Below are 18,772 nucleotides of genomic sequence, written 5' to 3'. Positions count from 1 at the left end.
CCTTTGTTTATAATAAAATGATATACGTACAATATACATTTCTTGATGAAGAAGTTAATTAATAATTAATACAATGATATTGGCCCTTATCGCTGTATTGCTTATAAGTATTTATATGAATTGACTTTCAATTGATAAAATTGCTTCCGTCCTGTCTGTGATATGAAATTAATTATATTATTTTCAATTTCAATATGCGTATCTCTTACAAGGACTCATTAATAAAATGATAAGTATGTATTGAAAAGAAAATTAAGATTTTGAAAAAAATATTGGTACTAACCTTATATTACTTACTAGCTTCTGCCAGCGACTTCGTCCGCGTTAGATTCGGACTTTGTAGAAAGAGAGGAAGAAATAATAAACACCAGCCCATCAAATTATCTAAATCTATGCATACCTACCACTACTTCACCTAGAAAGAAATAAAATGTAAACTATTAATAATTTATAATTTGAACGAATATTTAAACAATACCAAAATAACTAATACATACTAATACACTATTACATATTTAAAAAAAATAACGACAAATAAAAATTCAAAATAATACTTAAAGACTTAAAGTCATCAAATCAATATTCTTAATAACACTCTGAACGTCTATTCGCATCAACAGCCGAATGTATGAAAATCGCACAGTCGCCGCGTCGAGCGCGACGATGTTACACAAAAATAATCCTTATAGCATGATTCAGTATTCACGCGCGATGGCTTGTTATGGTATTTCATGTATAACTTTGGTATTTCTTTACCAATTTACATGATTCTTTGTCTAATGTTAACATTTTTAAATTAGGCATGAGTGAGAGTGTTATGAACGCAAGAGAAGACAAATATAATCAGAAAGCTCCGAACTGCTAAGCTATCGAGACTTACATGTGTTATTGTGAGTCAAACATAAAATATAGACATATGCTGTCGTGAGATATTTTTTACATAATTTAAAGGAGAACATTTCCGTCATATATGGTTTCTATGTAGCTTTAACCATTATGGCTAATTGGCTACACATGCGACGGAAGCTTAAAAAATAGAGAAACTTCTCCCGTTTTCCCAACATTTCCCTTCACTGCTCTGCTCCTATTGATCTTAGCGTGATGGAAAGTATCCTATAACCTGCCCAGGAGTATGAAGAATAATTGTACCAAGTTTCGTTAAAATCCGTCAAGTAGTTTTTGTTTCTATAACGAACATACAGACAGACAGACAGACAAAAAATTTACTGATTGCATTTTTGGCATCAGTATCGATCACTAATCACCCCCTGATAGTATTTTGGAAATATATTCAATGTACAGAATTGACCTCTCTACAGATTTATTATAAGTATAGATTTGCTATCGCGTTATTTGCATGTACATTGTTCCTACATAAAGTCAAGGATTCAAGATTCTGCTCTCTATTCTACTCTACTCTTGCTCAAAATATTTGAACCCTTTACTTTTTAAATAAAAATAAGAGACCTACGGGTGAAGTCTGGCTTATTCGCATGATTAATATTAAAGCTGTATTTATTACTTTCAAAAGATCAAAAACACGTAGTCTTCACAATTAGGCCTTACCTATAAATAGCTGGACAAATAGCTACAAAATATTTGACATAGTATTGTGACCTTTTTAATTTTCATCGGCAAGTGTGACTTCCTCACTGATGACATTGTACACAATGATGGTAATTAAAATAAATTAATTGTTCCTATTACCTAATTAATGCGTATGCTCCCAACATGAGCACCGCACTTTCATTCAGGCCGTGAGATCGCCACCACGAAAAAACAAAAAAGAGTAACCAGTGATGTTCCATAGTTAAAATAATAATTTAAAAAATCAATGTGTCATTTGAAGTTCGTTATTTGAATTTGAATTAGGAAATTATTCGAAATGAAGTGGGTATTCTATGTGATCGTTTTTGTGTACATGTTCTACAGGGCAGGTATGATATAACTTGGGTTACGTAATGCATGATTAGGAATAATAATCGAAATTATTTTTTTGTGTCAATCAAGTCGATAAGTGGTTGATCAAAGTCTTCAAATTGTGATCTAATAAATTTTTTGTCCCTTTTAATTATGTCTTTTTTACACTATTACGTACTTCAATTACTTTTTTAGTGTACGGTCTGAAAACTGTGGAAAACAGTTTGATGGTGGAACCCGTCACGTATGGGGATGACGACTATTTGAAAGTTGGAAGCCATAAAACCATCAGTTGCAAGGCGTCCAATCGGAATCAGAGGGTAAGTTTAAAAAGGAGCTTACGAATTTTGAAAAATGGTTTGAATTTTAAACGTTTTCTTTATCTTTGAATTCTTTGAATATACAAAATGCCCTCCTCTCTTTAAAACACTAGCTTTCTGTGCCCATCGGGATCCATAACCTTATGTACATTATGGAATGCGATAAACAATTTTGATACTTTAAGACCGTCCCATAATTTTACGGGTATTTCATATTGTATAGGTTATATAAACGCTTATTATGTAGGTAACAACTCTACCCAGGTTTTAGTACCTACGCAACACTGTGTGTAAAATGAAACTTCTGTCACAGAACCAATAATACTACGTTAATAAATGTGTCATGTTTAAATTCTCTTTATCACCTGCAGGTGGAATGGATAGACCCGAACGGCCACACAGTGAAACGAATGCCAGGAGGTCGGATATTCTCCCAGGAGCATTTCGTGCAGTCCATGAGGGGACGAGTTCCAGCTTTAGTGCTGACCATCACGAGGGCTGCGGTACAGGACACGGGGGTTTACCAGTGCAAGTCTGGAGATCTAGTCAAGAATGTGTCTCTATGTGTCATTGGTGAGATTCATTATCTTCTATGATTCTGGAAATATTATTATGTCTCCTGCCGTGCTTGTCTGCCTGTTCGCGATTAATTCAAAAAGTACTACACCGATTTTCCAGCGGTTTTTCCCATTCGATTGGGTGATGCTCGAGGAATGTACATATTTGTTAAGTTTTTGTAATTATTTCTATTCACAAAAACCTCCGCGTACTTAGTCGCTAGCGACCGGTGTAGTTTTCTATAAAGTCTGAAAGTACAATAAAAAAGACTGATGAGCATGAAATTGATACTGGGATCTGTGTTACAAGGCTGGTTTTGTGGCACAGTTTATTTGAGTAAATTGGCCCGTATCTAGTATCCTCATTCTACTAATTTTTAAAACTATTACGTCATACTCAAAACATTTTGTTTAATATAGGGGTTTATTGTTTTATTGGATTTTAAAAGAGCGGGACCCGACCATAACAGAAGATACGAAGCGTGAATAAAGATTAGGTTTTAGCATACCTACTTCCTTTCCTTTATTGATTTATTCGTCAATTCACACTTTTATGTTTTGTCGTCAACTTGATTTATTCCAATTTTATTTAAAAAAATTTGATTGCTATTCGCCCGTCAAACCACAGCTCTTTTTGTGTTCGAGACCGTGAATTCATTCTAACTAATCATCAAATAAACCATATATATGATGTTTAATAAAGAGAAAATTCACCTTATTTATTACTCTTTTTAGTATATTACTTGGCTTTAGAATAAATGTGCAATTCATTTCCTGACCTATTCATTTCTAATTAGCACGTTGAAATTCACACTGCTATTTGCACGTCTGAGCATTTTTTTCTTATTGCACTCAAAAGGTGTGAAGTAAAAATGATTAGTCATATATATTTTGACATTATATTCTGTATTAACAATAAAAATTATAAAAGAATAAAGCTACACAATAGAAATAGAAAATTGAAATCTATATTATAGTCACTATAGTCTAGTCTATAGTGTTAAAAGATGTGATTTGAATCCATTCGTAATTGTTTCCTGAATGGAGACAGAAGTGACAGAAATATGTCCTGAATGTGTTAGGTATATATATATTTTTTAACTAGGCAGATAAGATGTTTATAACAGTAATCAAATTATGTGCCACAAGTGACAATCCCTAACGTTCCATTGGATTGTGTAATAATTAATTTTCACAATACATTCTGAGGTTTGAGTGTGCTTATAGCGAACTTATTTTATGAAGCAATGATAAATAAAGGATTTCTATTCACTATTGCATTGCCGTCATGGAGTTCTAACCTAGCATGTAGTATTAATAATGTAGCCAACATTCTAATTAAATAATTATGGCTTACTAACTTACTAATTTGCTATGTATATCACCTGTAAATACTAGTATTTTGAAGTGGTTGCCAACACTAATAGAACACACGCTAAAGTATGTATGTAAATAAAGTCGATGATGTAAAGAAAAAACTAAATTATCGACAGGTACATTAAAAACGATGTCATAAGAACACTTCTTTAAATTGAAGTATAAAATAAACAAAATACTTATAAGTTTAATTTAAAGAATTACCTGATGTAGGTACCTGTTGATGACACTCGTATCATCCACGTGGAATATCTGGCAAAATAATTTATAACTTATTCAACAGATTATGTAGTATGTTTAGGTACGTATGGTAAGGTCTAAGCCCCTTTGCATGAATGTGCAAGTTACAAAACAGAAATATTTAAGTAGGTAAATATTTAGGTAGATAAACTCTTTAGATAAACTTTACATAAGTCAGTAAAAAGCATCAAATCACTATCATACACGCGATATCGCATCGCACTATAAATTGACTGCCTCGTTGGTCTAGTGGTCGCAAGCGCGGCTGCTGTGCTCGAGGTCTCGGGTTCGATTCCCGAGTCGGGCCGAAATCGCTTTGTGGGTTTTCTTAAACTTTCACAAAGCAGCCCGTAGTCTGGAAGTTGGTGATTGATTCACCCGTGCATCGGAGAGCACGTAAATGTCGGTCCTGCGCCTGATCTCTTTCCGGGCGTGTCGGATTGCTGTCCCATCGGGTTATGAGAGTGAAGGAATAGGGAGTGCACCTGTGTCTGCGCAAATGCTCGTGCACTATAATATGTCCTGCGCAGCTGGCTGATCTCCTTAAGTGAAAACAGCCGCCGTGGCCGAAATCGGCCGTGGACGCCATTATTCTATCGCACTATCATACGCAAACCCAAATCAATAAAAAAGTGCCAATAATCTGGAGACTGCTTGTAAGATCCCAAGAATCGATTTCCCAAAAAAGGGGGAGGGTCTTAATTCGGATGTCTGCATGTTTTTTGAAGCCTCGTTTAATACGCATGAAAATTGTCTGCGTGGTTTCCGCAAGGTGACCACTGGCGGTCGCTGTTAAAATGCCATTCGCAGAATTTTAAATTTTTCTAAGGGCTTCAACAAAAGATTCGAAACAATACCAACAATTAGTTGTTTTCCTGCCACTTCAACCGCGACTCTTAGAAACTACAGCCTATACTCGGATAAAATGTAGCTTTGTGTAACTCGGGGATAGCCCAGCATATAGCAATGAAAGATTTTTTAAATGGGTCCAGTATAGTTTCGGGGCTTCTAGGGTAAGAACAAGCAAAAAATGGTTCCTCTTTATTATATCAGTAATCTCATATTTTGTCCACAGAACCTTCGGACTTTGGTGAATCCCCTGCTGAGGTGGTAGCAGACATAGGCCGCTCCATCACACTGTCTTGTCAAGCTAAGGGAGATCCTGAACCCAGGATCTCATGGGTCTGGAAAGGAGTTACTATTAGTGGTACTGTGTTGTTACATATTTAGGGTCTCTCCACATTTATCGACGCGGAATTGGCTTAAGCCGAGTGCGTATCACCACACTACTCGAAGTCAATCGATCAGCTATACAAACGGCTCATTTCGCCATCAACCGGCGCCGTAACGCGTCGTCCGACCCGACCCTATACGAATGGTATTAGTAAAACCCTTATTACAAAGACTTAAAGGATTTTTTGTCCGATTCCGCGTCGATAAATGTGGGCACGTCCTTACAGTACAGTAAGAAAAGTGAACCTCTTCTCGAATAACGAGTGCAAAATAGACCTTCACAAAAAATACAATAACATAGAGGTTACTGATTCGGCTTTTAATATAACGAAGACTGTTACTGTTACAGCCTTTTTATCGTCCCACTGCTGGACACAGGCCTCCTCTCACAAGGAGAAGGATTGAGCTTTAACGAAATAACGAAGACAGTTTTAATTTTTTTTAAAATGACTGTATTGTATGCAGGCTTTAACATCAAAGGACTTGAAGATCAAACAGAATAAATGTTAAAATAAAATACATTTTTCAAAAGTATTTATCAAAACGCTAATTATAATCAAAGTAATCTTAAAAAAAGATAACTTTGTAAATTATGTTTTTTAAAGGTTACAATGTTTAAGTATTTTTGGGCCAAGCTTCTCGGTTCTTCGAGAGCTGTTCTCTCATAACCTTGTGTAAAGTTTGTTTACCTGAGTACTTAAAAAAAAAACTCAAAAAAATGTTTTTGATGCCAGTAAGAACCTACTTGAATTAGTAAAAATAAATGAAGATTACTTGAAAAGCAAAAAGTTGTATGGTTCGCTGATGAAAAAGTAAACAATGAAGAATTTTATTGAGGAACCGTGTTGATGCATGTTAAAAGTTTGTGCAAATATATGCAGTAAAAATGTTATCGCTGTTAGGGTTTAAACAATGCCCTAAGTTTCATGCTACATCACGAACAAATGAAAGAATATTTTTGTTACTTAAAACTGCTGCGATGTTTGCATAGAACAAAGAGATTTTTTAAAAGATTCTCAAATGCCCTTTTTTGTTCACTTACAAGAATTTGTTAAAATTTAAATTCAATGTCGAGTGTATATTATGTGCTAATAGTATTCAAACCCAGGTGGCTTTTCTTACTACTACCGTAACCTGAAACCTAGTGATTATTCTTAATTCTATCAAATATGCAGTCTACTATTTCTTTTTACACGTGTAACAACGAAAAATATTAAATATTTCTGATAGAAGAAGATGATAGAAAAAACGGCTTCTATAGTACTCTTTCATGCAATTTGACAGATGAATATGACACTGACAAATACAAGGTGATGACGAAGTATAACATGCAAGGCTTCGAAGGTCTTCTGACCATCACGTCGCTGGAGCCAGAAGACAGTGGCGTGTACGGCTGTCTGAGCATCCAAGATAGCCCGCAAAGCGAAGACTGTAGCCATATGGAGACGTTTAATATCACTCTGAATGTTAATCGTAAGTAGCATTTAATACGGCAAGAATTATAGGTAGGTACTTCACAGTTAAGTTATAATTAAGTATTTTTTTTGGAAAACAAGTTTTACAATACTGCAGATTTCTGTAACGACTGACTCGCTTGCTCATTGATTAGGTATTTTTTCAAGCTAAAACAGCCAACGGATTTAAAACAGATAGCAAAGTTAAGAAAAATCGTAGATGGAAAACATTGCCTTTCAATATTTTCATATTACGTACATACCTAAACAATCAATTATTTTTTAATGCTCAGTATAATCCTCCTAATATTTATATAATATTACATAACCTTAATATATGTAATTATTTCCAGATCCTCCAATATTTGAAGATGGCAATAACACAAAGTTAGTTTATGGCAAGACCAATCAAGAGTAAGTATTATAGCCCCTCAAGAAATACCTAAATTAATGCTGTTCTTACTGTGTACCTTTTAACATAATAATAGTTTAACCCCCTTACTTATAAAAATCTCTAATCACCTTCTAAGCAACATTTTAACTAATCACTACTTAAAGACTTAAGTAGTGATTAAATGATAGTTAAGACATGCTTAAGCAACGTTTACAAGTAAGAATTTTCTTAAACAGCCCCTAAGTATTACTTATTATTTAATTCACGATTATAAGTAAGGCTGTAATTATTTATATAACATACCATGGCAATAGTATAATAGTCAGGGTTAAAGATAGATAACCTAAAATTAGGTACCTACATATATTAAACAATATTAAAACCATTCTCATAATCTCCATAACTTATCTTTCCACCGATGATTGTAATTAACATGATCATGCAAAAGGTCGAGTGAAACAATTATTAAAGTAATTTCAGTACTTTAAAGACCTTGTTTCTAAAATTCTAATAGGCTGGGTCTGATTTCTCTACGAATAACTTTAAAAGTCAAGTAGTTCAATACCCATTTGGAATCTCATTAAAAGTGTATTGTCAACAATTAGATCACGTGTTTAGTAATGTGTCGTCTATTTAGTCAGACGTTGCCATCACGTTTTTATTGCTTTTTATAAATATTTGAACACATAGAAATCATATTTTTTGAACAGCATTGAAGAGCTAGTAAAGGATATGCTCACTAAGAAGTATATGTGAACGTTCTAGGCAAATCTAATCATCTTTTATGGAGATCCCATTTTGTATATTAAAAATATTTTCATAAGTTACCGGATAAAATAAAATATTTTTACAACTATAGTACCTACTGTTGTTAAGTTGTTTTTGAAACTAGCGAAGAAAACAACATTACCTACATAGATATATCATTATTAATTAGTGATTCCTCTGACTAAAGTCATGTCTACTTAATAATTCCAGAGTCGAAATAGAATGCGTTGCCAACGGCCACCCGGCACCCACATACAGGTGGTTCCAGGATCTAAAAGACGACATTTTGTACGAATACGACAAGAAACAAGTGAAGATCTCAGACGAGGGTTCAGCCGTTTTGACCGTGGTAGCCAATAAGACTACGTTTTATAATAGGTACAAGTGTGTGGCTAGCAACGAGCATGGCGACTCGGAAAAATATTTTGTTTTAATGAAAATGGAGAAACCTAAAAAGCCTAATGAAGTGAGTATTCGCTCTCTTATAAAACGACTTATATTATACTAGCTTTTGCCCGCAACTTCGTTCGCGTGGAATAGTGACTACCAGCAGATTTTTGATTTGACCAATAGATGGCGCTATATGTCCGGAATAATTTTATTTTTATTTTTTTTTTGTAATAAAAACTATCCTATGTCCTTTCTCAAGTTTCAAACTATGTCTGTACCAAAATTCACACAAATCGGTTCAGTAGTTTAGGCGTGAAGAAAAGACAGACAGACAGACAGACAGAGTTACTTTCGCATTTATAATATTAGTTTGGATACAAGTTTACATATTCTTAGTTAGTACCATGTGTGTGTCTTTGCTCTGTTAGTTTTGGTAGGCGCGCAATACGCTATGTCAAATTTTGTATTTTTTTTCAATTATTCGTTTCTCTTTGCTAATTAATAAAATTAATTATAAATTTTCAGGTAAGCTTGTTTAATGCTACAGCAAATTCAGTTAATTTGAATGTAACGTGGTATGAAGAAGTACAGTTCCCAATTAACGGTAAGTTTGCCTGATTTTTAATTATTTAGAATTAAGCACAATGAATAAGGCAGAGTTCGCGCTTATTCTCTTATTAGCCAATGCCAAAGTCATGATTAGTAAGAGAGTCCAAAACACCTAATTAAATTCAATAAAATGAGTTACTGTAAAATTACAAGTGACGTATGTGGATTAGCAGCTGTTTCAAAGAACTGCCCCAATTTTGTGCAGCATATACTAATTTGTATTAATAATTTCAGCCTTAGAGATACAGCATATAGAACAAACAGACATGGGCAGGAAGATATTTCCTCCCAAGGAAGCATCGTGGAAGAAAAGCAAGCAGGTTGAAGTGAAATTTTTAGGAGAAACCATCGATCCCGAAATTGGAGGTAAGAGTCCTTTGTCACTTCCATGCTAAGTTACAACCACTTTTATAGTCGCTTCTTGTAAAGCACTGGTACTCAGCTACATCCAGTTAGACTGGAAGCCGACCTCAACATAGTTGGGAAAAAGGCTTAGAGGATGATGATGATGATGCTTAGTTACAACCACATAAAACTGTTTTAGAGAGCCTAAAGTATATGATAAAGCATTATGTATATGAAAGTATGTGATGAAGTCCTAAAAAAAAATCACAATGAACTAACCGCAATTTTATGATATTCAGTATTCAATTGGTATTTTTTGTTAGCTCTAAAGACAGGCACATGTTTTGACAAGATATTTTTCAAGATTTGTACCTTTTTTCATATTTTTTTTAAATTCATAATTTCTCTTATAATAAATGGAATTAAAATTCATAATAAATGGAATGCACAAAAAAGTTAATAAATGCACACTTTGGCAGGTATCATAGTAGCCTTGGAAGAATTAGACCCAGACACAGCATATTGGATCCGATTGCGAGTAACCAACGAGGTTGGTGAATCACCCTGGTCTGACATAGTGCTGGTTTCCACCGGTTCTGAAGAGGAAGATTCCACTACTGAAGACCCGGACGCTGAACCTGAAGTAGGTAGTAATGAAGAGAATATGAATGACGCTACTTTCTACGGCATCTTCTTTGCAGGTGGTATTTTTGTAGTTTCTTTTGTTTGTATGTTTGCTATGAGATTGGTTAAGTAGACTATTTAGAGACTAGACAAACGTTTTTGTGACGAGATCTAGCATAGTGACGTCATATCATAGTCATTTTTATTTTATTTGATATGAGTTGTATTGTTACTAAAGTTTAATGTTACGTTTAAAAAGAATTGTTTATATTATTTATTGATAAAGGAAATTTTATTGATCTGAAGTCATATGAATTAGTTTGGAATTACTACATTATGTTTTTAAATTACCATTATAATACTGCTACCAATTTTCCTGTTATGTATTTCATAATAATGTGTTTGAATATGTAATGTTCAGTGTGTTCATACTTTTATAATGCAAATAAAAGGTATTGTTTATAAGAAATGTTTTTCATTTCATAAATTAGAAACACAAATTAAATGTTTATAAACCATTTTATTAGAGGCAGAAACACCAGTGTAATTAACATAACAATTAGTGTATATGAAACTCATTAGCCGACAATATTATGTATGTACACAGTAGAAATTACCAGAGTGGTACATTAGGTACAAACGGCAATAAACATTTTATAAAACAATGATTTTTCTTCAACTACTTATAAATTTTATGTAAATGTCGCGATTCTTGTTTGCGACAATGCAGCATGGGCATGAAGCCCAAAGGATCCCTTAACTTTAGTGATACCAAGCTTCTTAAGCTAACTTTGCAAGTAATATTCAATAAAATTCTTATCGTGTCACGCGCAATGAAAATGTCAATAGGGATTGTCATTCATGTCATAATGTTTTCATACAGCAATCTCAAAGATTGACCTTTCAAATCGATTATCTCCAGTACATCATTTAAGGTAATCCTATCTATGTTTTACCTAAAGAAGCGATACAAAGGAAAACAAATATACAATAGAATAATCAGTCTTCCTGCTAGAACATGGTAAAACTGTGACTTATGCAATAAAAATTGACCGATTGATTAAGGTTAGGTTAGGTATTCGTAAGTTGGAATGTAAAATTCGAAAAATGAACCGTTAATAAAATTTCGAATCAAAATAGTACCTGCATAAATATTGTCATAGTTTATAATGTTAAGGATTCGATTTATTCGACTTTAAAAATTAAACTTATTCTAACAACGACGATAACTTAAAATATACTTAACTGTATTTATCTACTCGTACATAGACCGTAGTGCATGTATCAGTTCCAGCTACACATACCTATGTATGTACTTTTGAAGCTAATTCATAGAACTACGCAATTACTAGTCATATGAAATGCATAGAAGTCTCTCGTTTACGCATCAGACCTACGAACGAATAGAAGAGACTACAATTCCATACGTTAGTATTAGGGTTATTGTAGGCTTTGAACACAACCCTTTTTAGGGTTACCTACCCATACTTTCTAAATCAGTGGACATCACTTTATATAAGTGTAACTAGTTATATAAGTAGGCAAAGATTTATATTAATTTAAATATAGATGTAAAATAAACTTAGCTCCAAAAGTACACTTTAACCCTTCAACATGAATGCGATAACTTAAAACTACATTATTTTATGCAGAGCTAAATAATTATACATATAATATTTTTATATAATTGTATTTACAAGTGACAAGCTGCAAAATGGGTGCTTTTGCCGCGGTAAGTCAAACATTTAGATTTTTAATAATAAAAACGTGAAATAATCAAATTATACGTGTATCGATGTGATCGCAACTTTTAATTAATAATATATTTTTAAAATAATCTGTCAAAATGAGTGTTTATTAGGAAACGTTTGACGTTTTCTGACAAAAATAAATAAGAATCACGTGTTTGATAATTAGAGCATAAACAATGTTTTTATATACGACTCAATTATGTCACCCTTTCAAACATGTATATAAGCAAATCACAGCAATATACTATACATGTTTATATAATAATATATGTACGCGCTCTTTTCATTGCAAAATAAAAGAAGCAAGAGCGGCCATCCTATGTAAATTAGTTACACTTCATGTACACATATATTTATTAAATACGTAATGTTACCTATTAAAATTATAACTTCAGGCTGTTTAAATATTTGGTAAGAGAAATTGAACACTTAATTATTTTAAACTTCAATAATAGACAATTATTTTGGTTTTAAATTAAACATTATCTATCTACATTTACTTTGGAATGTCATGGGGACTGAGACTTAAAATTAGGTTTAAATATCAATTCAAAGATTTGGCTTAATATTTGGCATCAATTATAACGCAGTTTTTTAAACAATTTCTGATAACAAAAACACCGAACACATTTCACTTTCGATGACTTTTCTCTCAATTTATAAAAACCAAACAACATACATTGAAACAGTTTAAAGTTTATAATATATTAACATGAAGTAAATATTCTATGTATTAACCAATAAAGCATAACATTAACACTGATTTTTCCGCACTTTGAAACAAACATTTTTCAACATATTTTCGGCGCTCATCTGCAACGTAACTTATCAAAAACCTAGCCGAAAATATCACCATAGAAACTCTTTATACATATACCACGAATTAAAAAAAAATCCCCACGTCAACCAGAAGCTTTTTTTTAATAAAGATGCACTAATATGGCTGCGATAATGAGGGTGAAGGCAGCTGTGAGCCTGATCGCGTCGTCTGTCGTTTTCGCGTCAGCAGTCTCCAGCCATTCGGAGTTACCCGCGGCGTTGCGTGTGCGCACGCGAACGTGGTACACCGTGCTGTTCGATAGAGATCCTACTGTGAACAGAGTATCTGCAAAAACAATTAACAATGAATAAATGTTTTAAGCATGTACTTGTCTATGATAGATTTAACAAGAGCTGGTGCGCATTTAAAAATCCACTTTTACCTCAAATAATGAACAGAGTACGTTAAAAAGACAGAAGCAGTGTTACTTACTCTCAGGATCTTCAACATCCAGACGATATTCTGCTGCGCCATCCCAGTCTACTGGGTAGCCCTCTTTCGCAACAGCCAGCTGGAAAATGTATCCTGAAACATACAATATAAAAATATTATACATGTATAATCCAAAAAGTGATTCAAGCGTTTGACAATACGTCCCAAGCTAGACCTGCCTGTATCTTGGGCAAGTTATATTTATATTTTGTAAGTTTGGCAAGTACATGCACCCAGTCAATTTATATTTTCTGGTATATTTAAAAGTTGTGGAAGGAAATTAGCATATTTTAGGAGGCACAAAATGCGGTTTTAGTAAAAGGATTATACATACCAATAACTGTCAGGTTCTTTGGGTCTAACGAAACTTCATCACCAGTTGCGAAGATGCAAGTTGAACAAGTCACGTTGAAAGTGAGATCAGTGGTATTGGCGCCAACCAGGCTGACCTGTAACACATTAATAAATAACATCAATCCATTATTGATCTATTTTCCAAATCAAAAAGAAAAACAATAACAAAATATGTTTAAGAAATAGATGTTGTACGTGTGGTCAAAGTTTCATTTCTATAAAAGCGTCTTCTCATTATACTTAAGTACTTGAATTGTTTCAAACTTCACTCTTTTTCAAACTGTTTTAAACCAAGACGGCTTCAGCAGGTAAAACTAAAATTCTTCAAAATAAAATAAAACTCACGGAATCTGGGGGCTCAGGTCTGGAACCAGGGTTGATGTGGAAGATGATGGACTCGGAGCCCTTGGTGTTGCTAGCAGAGCACCTGTATTCACCATAGTCGCTTTCTTCCCTAATTCTCAGTATGAGCACGGAGTTGGTCCCATCTTCTGAAGTGATCACCTGTAAGAACAGTTTTTATTAAAGAGTCTTGTTATAAAAAATAAGATAAAATAGGAAAATAAGATTGCTCTTAAATTTCACTATCGTTTCAATTTGAATAATATTTAACTGGCTATAGTGGTCGGTCTATGAGATTTATTCTATTTTTCCTTACGAAAGAAATGTTGAAGCGGAGAAACCTGTTAGGCTATTATGATAGCGCCCGTGATCGTCACTTTTGGTTTAGTGGCAGTTATAATAATACGTGAAGTGTCAAAAAGATCTCAAAAAATATAGTGAGAAGTAATAATGACGATATCCATCATCGTTCTTTACATAAGCCTTAATAATCGACTACGGCGTCTGTTCTTACATAAGGAGATTATCCAACTGCATGCATATGCTAGCACTAATAATAGTGCATCTGGATGGAGCTGTTTTCTTACCGTATCGGGATCGGAGATTGGGTCGCCATCGAATCCGTTGTTTCTCCTATACCATCTGTAGGTGGGTGGGGGGTTGGCAATGGCACTGCAAGTCACGTTTTTGCTGAAAGAGAACACATTTTAGAATTTAGTACATCTTGCTCGATATAAGTGATGACAGGCTTTTATCAATAAATTCGGGTCTTACAGTCTTTTATTGTATTGCCACGAATTATTTGGCCCCGCGATTTACTATCGAGTTACCAATTGCTAGTTTGTTTACGCATAGAATTAAAAATATATTATAAATATATTATTTAAATAAAATGTATTGAAATTGTACTCACGTATCATTTAAAATAGCGTAAACCTCTTCAGTCTTGTATTTTTGGTTCGTGTAAATCATTTGAGTGTCAATGTTGTACAAAATTGGTTTATCTGAAAAAATATTTTTATTTGTCATAAAACGTGATAAAAAGGTTGTCTGGAAGAAATTGCTATTTAGCAATAAGACCGCCGATTGTACTGTGTTTTTGTATGTTGTGATGTCCTGTGTTGTGTCTTGGTGTACAATAAAGAATATTTTGATTTTGATTTGATTTGAACGTGAATTTCATGCACTCTATTATACAATGAAAAAATTATGTTGTAAATCGAAACATAAATAAATTAGCACCCTATATGCAAACACAATTTTTCATTGAAATATGCAAAAACCATTTTTCATTGCAAGATTGGCTACAATTTGTGCAAATGAAAACTGTTATCACGAGCTGAAAACTTTTCAGTTGAGAATTATCTTTTAATCAATCGTTCAGAATATTGCAATCCGTAAATTGATGTTTATTTTTTATAGTATCAAAGTACGTTGCTGATTACACACATTTCGCGTCATGAAAAACGTATGAAATAACAGTCTCAACATTTCACATTACTTTATGCATAAATATTTTGAAATATTAAAAAATAATATTGAAATCTTCTTTTGATATCAGTTGTGTACATTAAGTCTTACTTAAGTTACTTTAATTGGCTTTTACGTAAGTGTAACATACCTTTTATCAGGTTTAATAGTTTTTTGGCGCAGTTGACAGAATGCTGTCAGTCAGAACAAAAATGCTATCATTCCTTGAAAACTGGCAGCTGTCTACTGCACAAAACATGTTGTTATGACATTATATGGGTCTTTTAAGTAACTTACGTTGTACAGAAAGATGGACAGTCTTTTCAGTGTAGTGGGACAAGGCCTTTTGCCTAACTTTGCACACGTAAAGGCCAACATCGGCGTGATTGAGTTTCTTAATTTCTAACGTGTTGTCTTGCTTGATTGAATACTTCTTGGGCTCATCTTTATCTAGAAAAAGAAAACAGACATATTAGTACAAAATAAAGTACTTGATATACAGAAATATTTATTCAAATAACATTTAGTTGTCCATTGTGGTGAAAAACAAAATAATATTAAATGGTTAGCTACCAATTATAGAATAGCCTTTGAAATTGTTTATTCAACTGTGTTTAATGTGGTAACCAATAATTGAAATTATTAATTGTCTTTTGTACTAAAGGTTTTGTCTATAATTTTGTAAATAAGAGTAATATTTTAACAAATCCTTTTTCATTGGTATGTCTTATTTCTGTTCTACAAAGAAGATAGATGAAACAGGGCACTTTTTGTAAGTTTTAATTTCATCTCAGCAATTTTACTTCAAATATATATGTATATTAACTATTCCCCAGGATTTTTACTATAATTTTACCTCTAATTTGCTGCTTATCCTTGTACCAAACGACGACTGGCAGAGGATACCCGTTGGCTTCGCAAGTCAACTTCACTGATTTGCCCTCCTCGCCTTCCAGGGTGACATTCTTGTCGGCGATATTAACTTTCTCTGGAAATTACAAAATAAAATGTTTTAAAAAGAAAACGTTCATATAGTATTGTTGCTTAATTTGTGGAATATTCAAAACAGCTATTGTGGCTCAGGTATAAGAAAGGCTCATCGAACGGTTAGCAAAATTCTGACACTCCGTTGTCGTCTCCTTAATCGTCGGTTTATATTATTTTTTGTGCATTATATTCATCTTCGATTTTGTAGAAGGGTAGCTTTTTTATCAATTCGCTCGGTGTCGTGTACCCATACCACGGGAGTTACAAAAACTTATGCCTAGTACTAAAATTATTTATATGGATTCTTTCAAATCGGAATCCGACTTCGTTTGATTTTCAGACAATAGAAAAAAAAATCTTTACCTCCTACAATAAACTCTTTCGTTTCAGAAAGATTGCCAGCTTTGCAGGTCCAGTTGCCTCCATCGCTGATCTTGATGCGATGAATGATGAGGGGTACCAGGACCCCATCATCCTCAGTCTTGCGTTCCACGAACACTCTGCTATTCTTGGTAGATCGCTCCTCGACTACTTTGCCCGAGGGGGACAACCATTGAATAGGCTGGAAGAAAAGTTTGATGGTGATTAGACTTGTTTTAGTCAACTTGTCCCTTGTGCCAAGAACATTTGTAAAGTTACTCGTGTTGGTAGAATCATTGCTCAATCAGTGCCCCGACAAAAATTCAAATCTTATTTTATAAACCACTCAGTAAGAATTATATAACCTTATAGTAATTGTATTAGGTGATCATAGTATTCATTTATAATATTCACTAGTCTTGAAAGGGTTTCAGTTTATTGTTAAACATAATCTACAGAAGTTAGAACAAAAGGTTTTAGATGCGTAGGTACCTCTATTAGATTTTGTCCTTTACAAAAGATTGCTTTGGTCTCGCCCACGTTGTAGACCGTTGACCTCGCCATGATGCGAAGAGTCGGCTCTGGTAACTCTTCATCGGGTCGAACTGGAATTAAAAGAAAGATAAATTAATTTTGATTAAGATAAATAATAGGTATATAAGGAAAATAGTATATTTTTTTCGAATGTAAATTAGGTTTTTTTTTAAAGTTTAAAGCATGCTTTACATTCAGCTAATGTTAAACTAACTTCCCAAAAGGGGAAGGTTGCCAATTCGGACGTTATTTTTATCTAGGATATTAAAGAAAACGTAAGAGGAATTTATATTTTTTTATTCAGCGTAACCGTTTGATATTGTTAGTTGAAAATCCTGAAGTATTATGCATAGCAAAAAAACGTTGCTTAACATTGTAGCACAATTATAAAGAGGTCTTAAACACTGATGTGACTCGGAACTATGAATAACGAAACTTGTTGTGTGCACAAATTCCGGTCAGTCAAAACTTTGTCCAGTCGCCTCGGTAACTTCCACGGTTCCTGCATTGCAAGTATTAAACCATTTAAACTTATGTTTATTTTAGTTAAACACAATATTTCAATTTATTAAAATTATATTAAGTACATTCTTGCAATTCAATATTAATTGGAAGCGAGGTGCTCTATACACATTTTGTATTTCAGAAAATCGTAATTCAGGTTTCAATTGTTTAATCATAAATGTACGCAAATATAACAATTTCTGGAAGCATACCTGTAATATTTAATGAGCACGGTATAGTTGAATAATATGTTGCAATTTTGATTTATTATTGCAGGCAATTATTTGGCGGAAGGACTACTTACAATTTATTACTCTGGAAAAAATTTAGAGGAAAAAAGGAGAGCGAATTTACATAAAAATTACACATTTCCCACAGGTATCCGTCTAGTTTTGAAATCCTCACGTCATAAAATAATTTAATTTCAACGAACAACGCGATTCGTTTACACACAAACTAGTTTTAGGTTTTATTCCGAATGGCATACGTTTATTACTTTTATCATGGTCATGTCCTAAGTAATTGGCCGTGTCGCGAGGGGCGTGGACGCATATAGAGGAGTGCCCGGTGGTAGGGCGATGACCTAACTATGTACATAGCATGTAAATGCCTAGAGACCTAGAATGAGCTATGATGACCAGACAGTGAGGTTTTTAAGCCATTATATGCGTGTTTAATGTATTTTAAAATTAGTTATGGGTCTTCAGTTATGGGTTAATGGTTAAATAACCTTCAGTAGCAGACAGCTTAGTCACTGAACTTTGTTCTGTACTAGGTAATTTGAAATACAATTACGAATATAGACACAACTTCATGTGCAATATTTTTCTGATACAAACGCTTCTATAAAATAAGTTACAGTTGAGGAAATAAAGAAATATGAACTCAACAGTATCTAATTTGCTATCTGCAATAAAATCCCTTTTGAATTTAAAGCGACTATAATCGCGCTTAGCGCTGAGAGAACGATCATTTACTGCAATTACA

The 18,772-nt window shown here is 33.6% G+C and overlaps 2 protein-coding genes across 2 annotated transcripts in view; one reads left to right on the top strand and one right to left on the bottom strand.

Moving 5' to 3' along the window:
• The first annotated feature begins 1,741 nt into the window (after positions 1-1,741).
• Positions 1,742-10,696, top strand: LOC124629906 (hemicentin-1-like). The gene is made up of 10 exons (XM_047163568.1): positions 1,742-1,937; positions 2,116-2,240; positions 2,612-2,813; positions 5,490-5,621; positions 6,932-7,120; positions 7,455-7,515; positions 8,474-8,729; positions 9,179-9,257; positions 9,497-9,628; positions 10,087-10,696. The coding sequence occupies exons 1-10, from the start codon at positions 1,886-1,888 to the stop codon at positions 10,362-10,364; spliced, it is 1,506 nt and encodes a 501-aa protein (XP_047019524.1). The 5' UTR covers positions 1,742-1,885; the 3' UTR covers positions 10,365-10,696.
• Positions 10,697-10,731: 35 nt separating this feature from the next.
• Positions 10,732-18,772, bottom strand: part of LOC124629907 (neural cell adhesion molecule 2-like) — a 127,031-nt gene continuing 118,990 nt past the window's right edge. The window contains exons 2-11 of the mRNA XM_047163569.1: positions 17,240-17,352; positions 16,751-16,949; positions 16,257-16,388; positions 15,698-15,850; positions 14,844-14,934; positions 14,518-14,620; positions 13,934-14,092; positions 13,569-13,683; positions 13,235-13,327; positions 10,732-13,087 (exon numbers count right to left, since the gene is read on the bottom strand). Coding sequence (XP_047019525.1) covers positions 12,903-13,087; positions 13,235-13,327; positions 13,569-13,683; positions 13,934-14,092; positions 14,518-14,620; positions 14,844-14,934; positions 15,698-15,850; positions 16,257-16,388; positions 16,751-16,949; positions 17,240-17,352 — 1,343 coding nt within the window. The 3' untranslated portion in view covers positions 10,732-12,902. The remainder of the gene's footprint in view (positions 13,088-13,234; positions 13,328-13,568; positions 13,684-13,933; positions 14,093-14,517; positions 14,621-14,843; positions 14,935-15,697; positions 15,851-16,256; positions 16,389-16,750; positions 16,950-17,239; positions 17,353-18,772) is intronic.

The sequence above is a fragment of the Helicoverpa zea genome, chromosome 4 (genome assembly GCF_022581195.2).
Source record: "Helicoverpa zea isolate HzStark_Cry1AcR chromosome 4, ilHelZeax1.1, whole genome shotgun sequence".
NCBI classification, from domain to species: domain Eukaryota; kingdom Metazoa; phylum Arthropoda; class Insecta; order Lepidoptera; family Noctuidae; genus Helicoverpa; species Helicoverpa zea.
This window is presented reverse-complemented; position numbering and strand designations above follow the sequence as displayed.

Bases quoted from the DNA above. Each gene is read 5' to 3' on its own strand.
- LOC124629906 (XM_047163568.1), top strand. From the start codon at position 1,886: ATGAAGTGGGTATTCTATGTGATCGTTTTTGTGTACATGTTCTACAGG. The intron at 2,814-5,489 runs GTGAGATTCATT...TTTTGTCCACAG, and splicing joins TGTGTCTCTATGTGTCATTG to AACCTTCGGACTTTGGTGAA. The intron at 8,730-9,178 runs GTGAGTATTCGC...ATAAATTTTCAG, and splicing joins AACCTAAAAAGCCTAATGAA to GTAAGCTTGTTTAATGCTAC.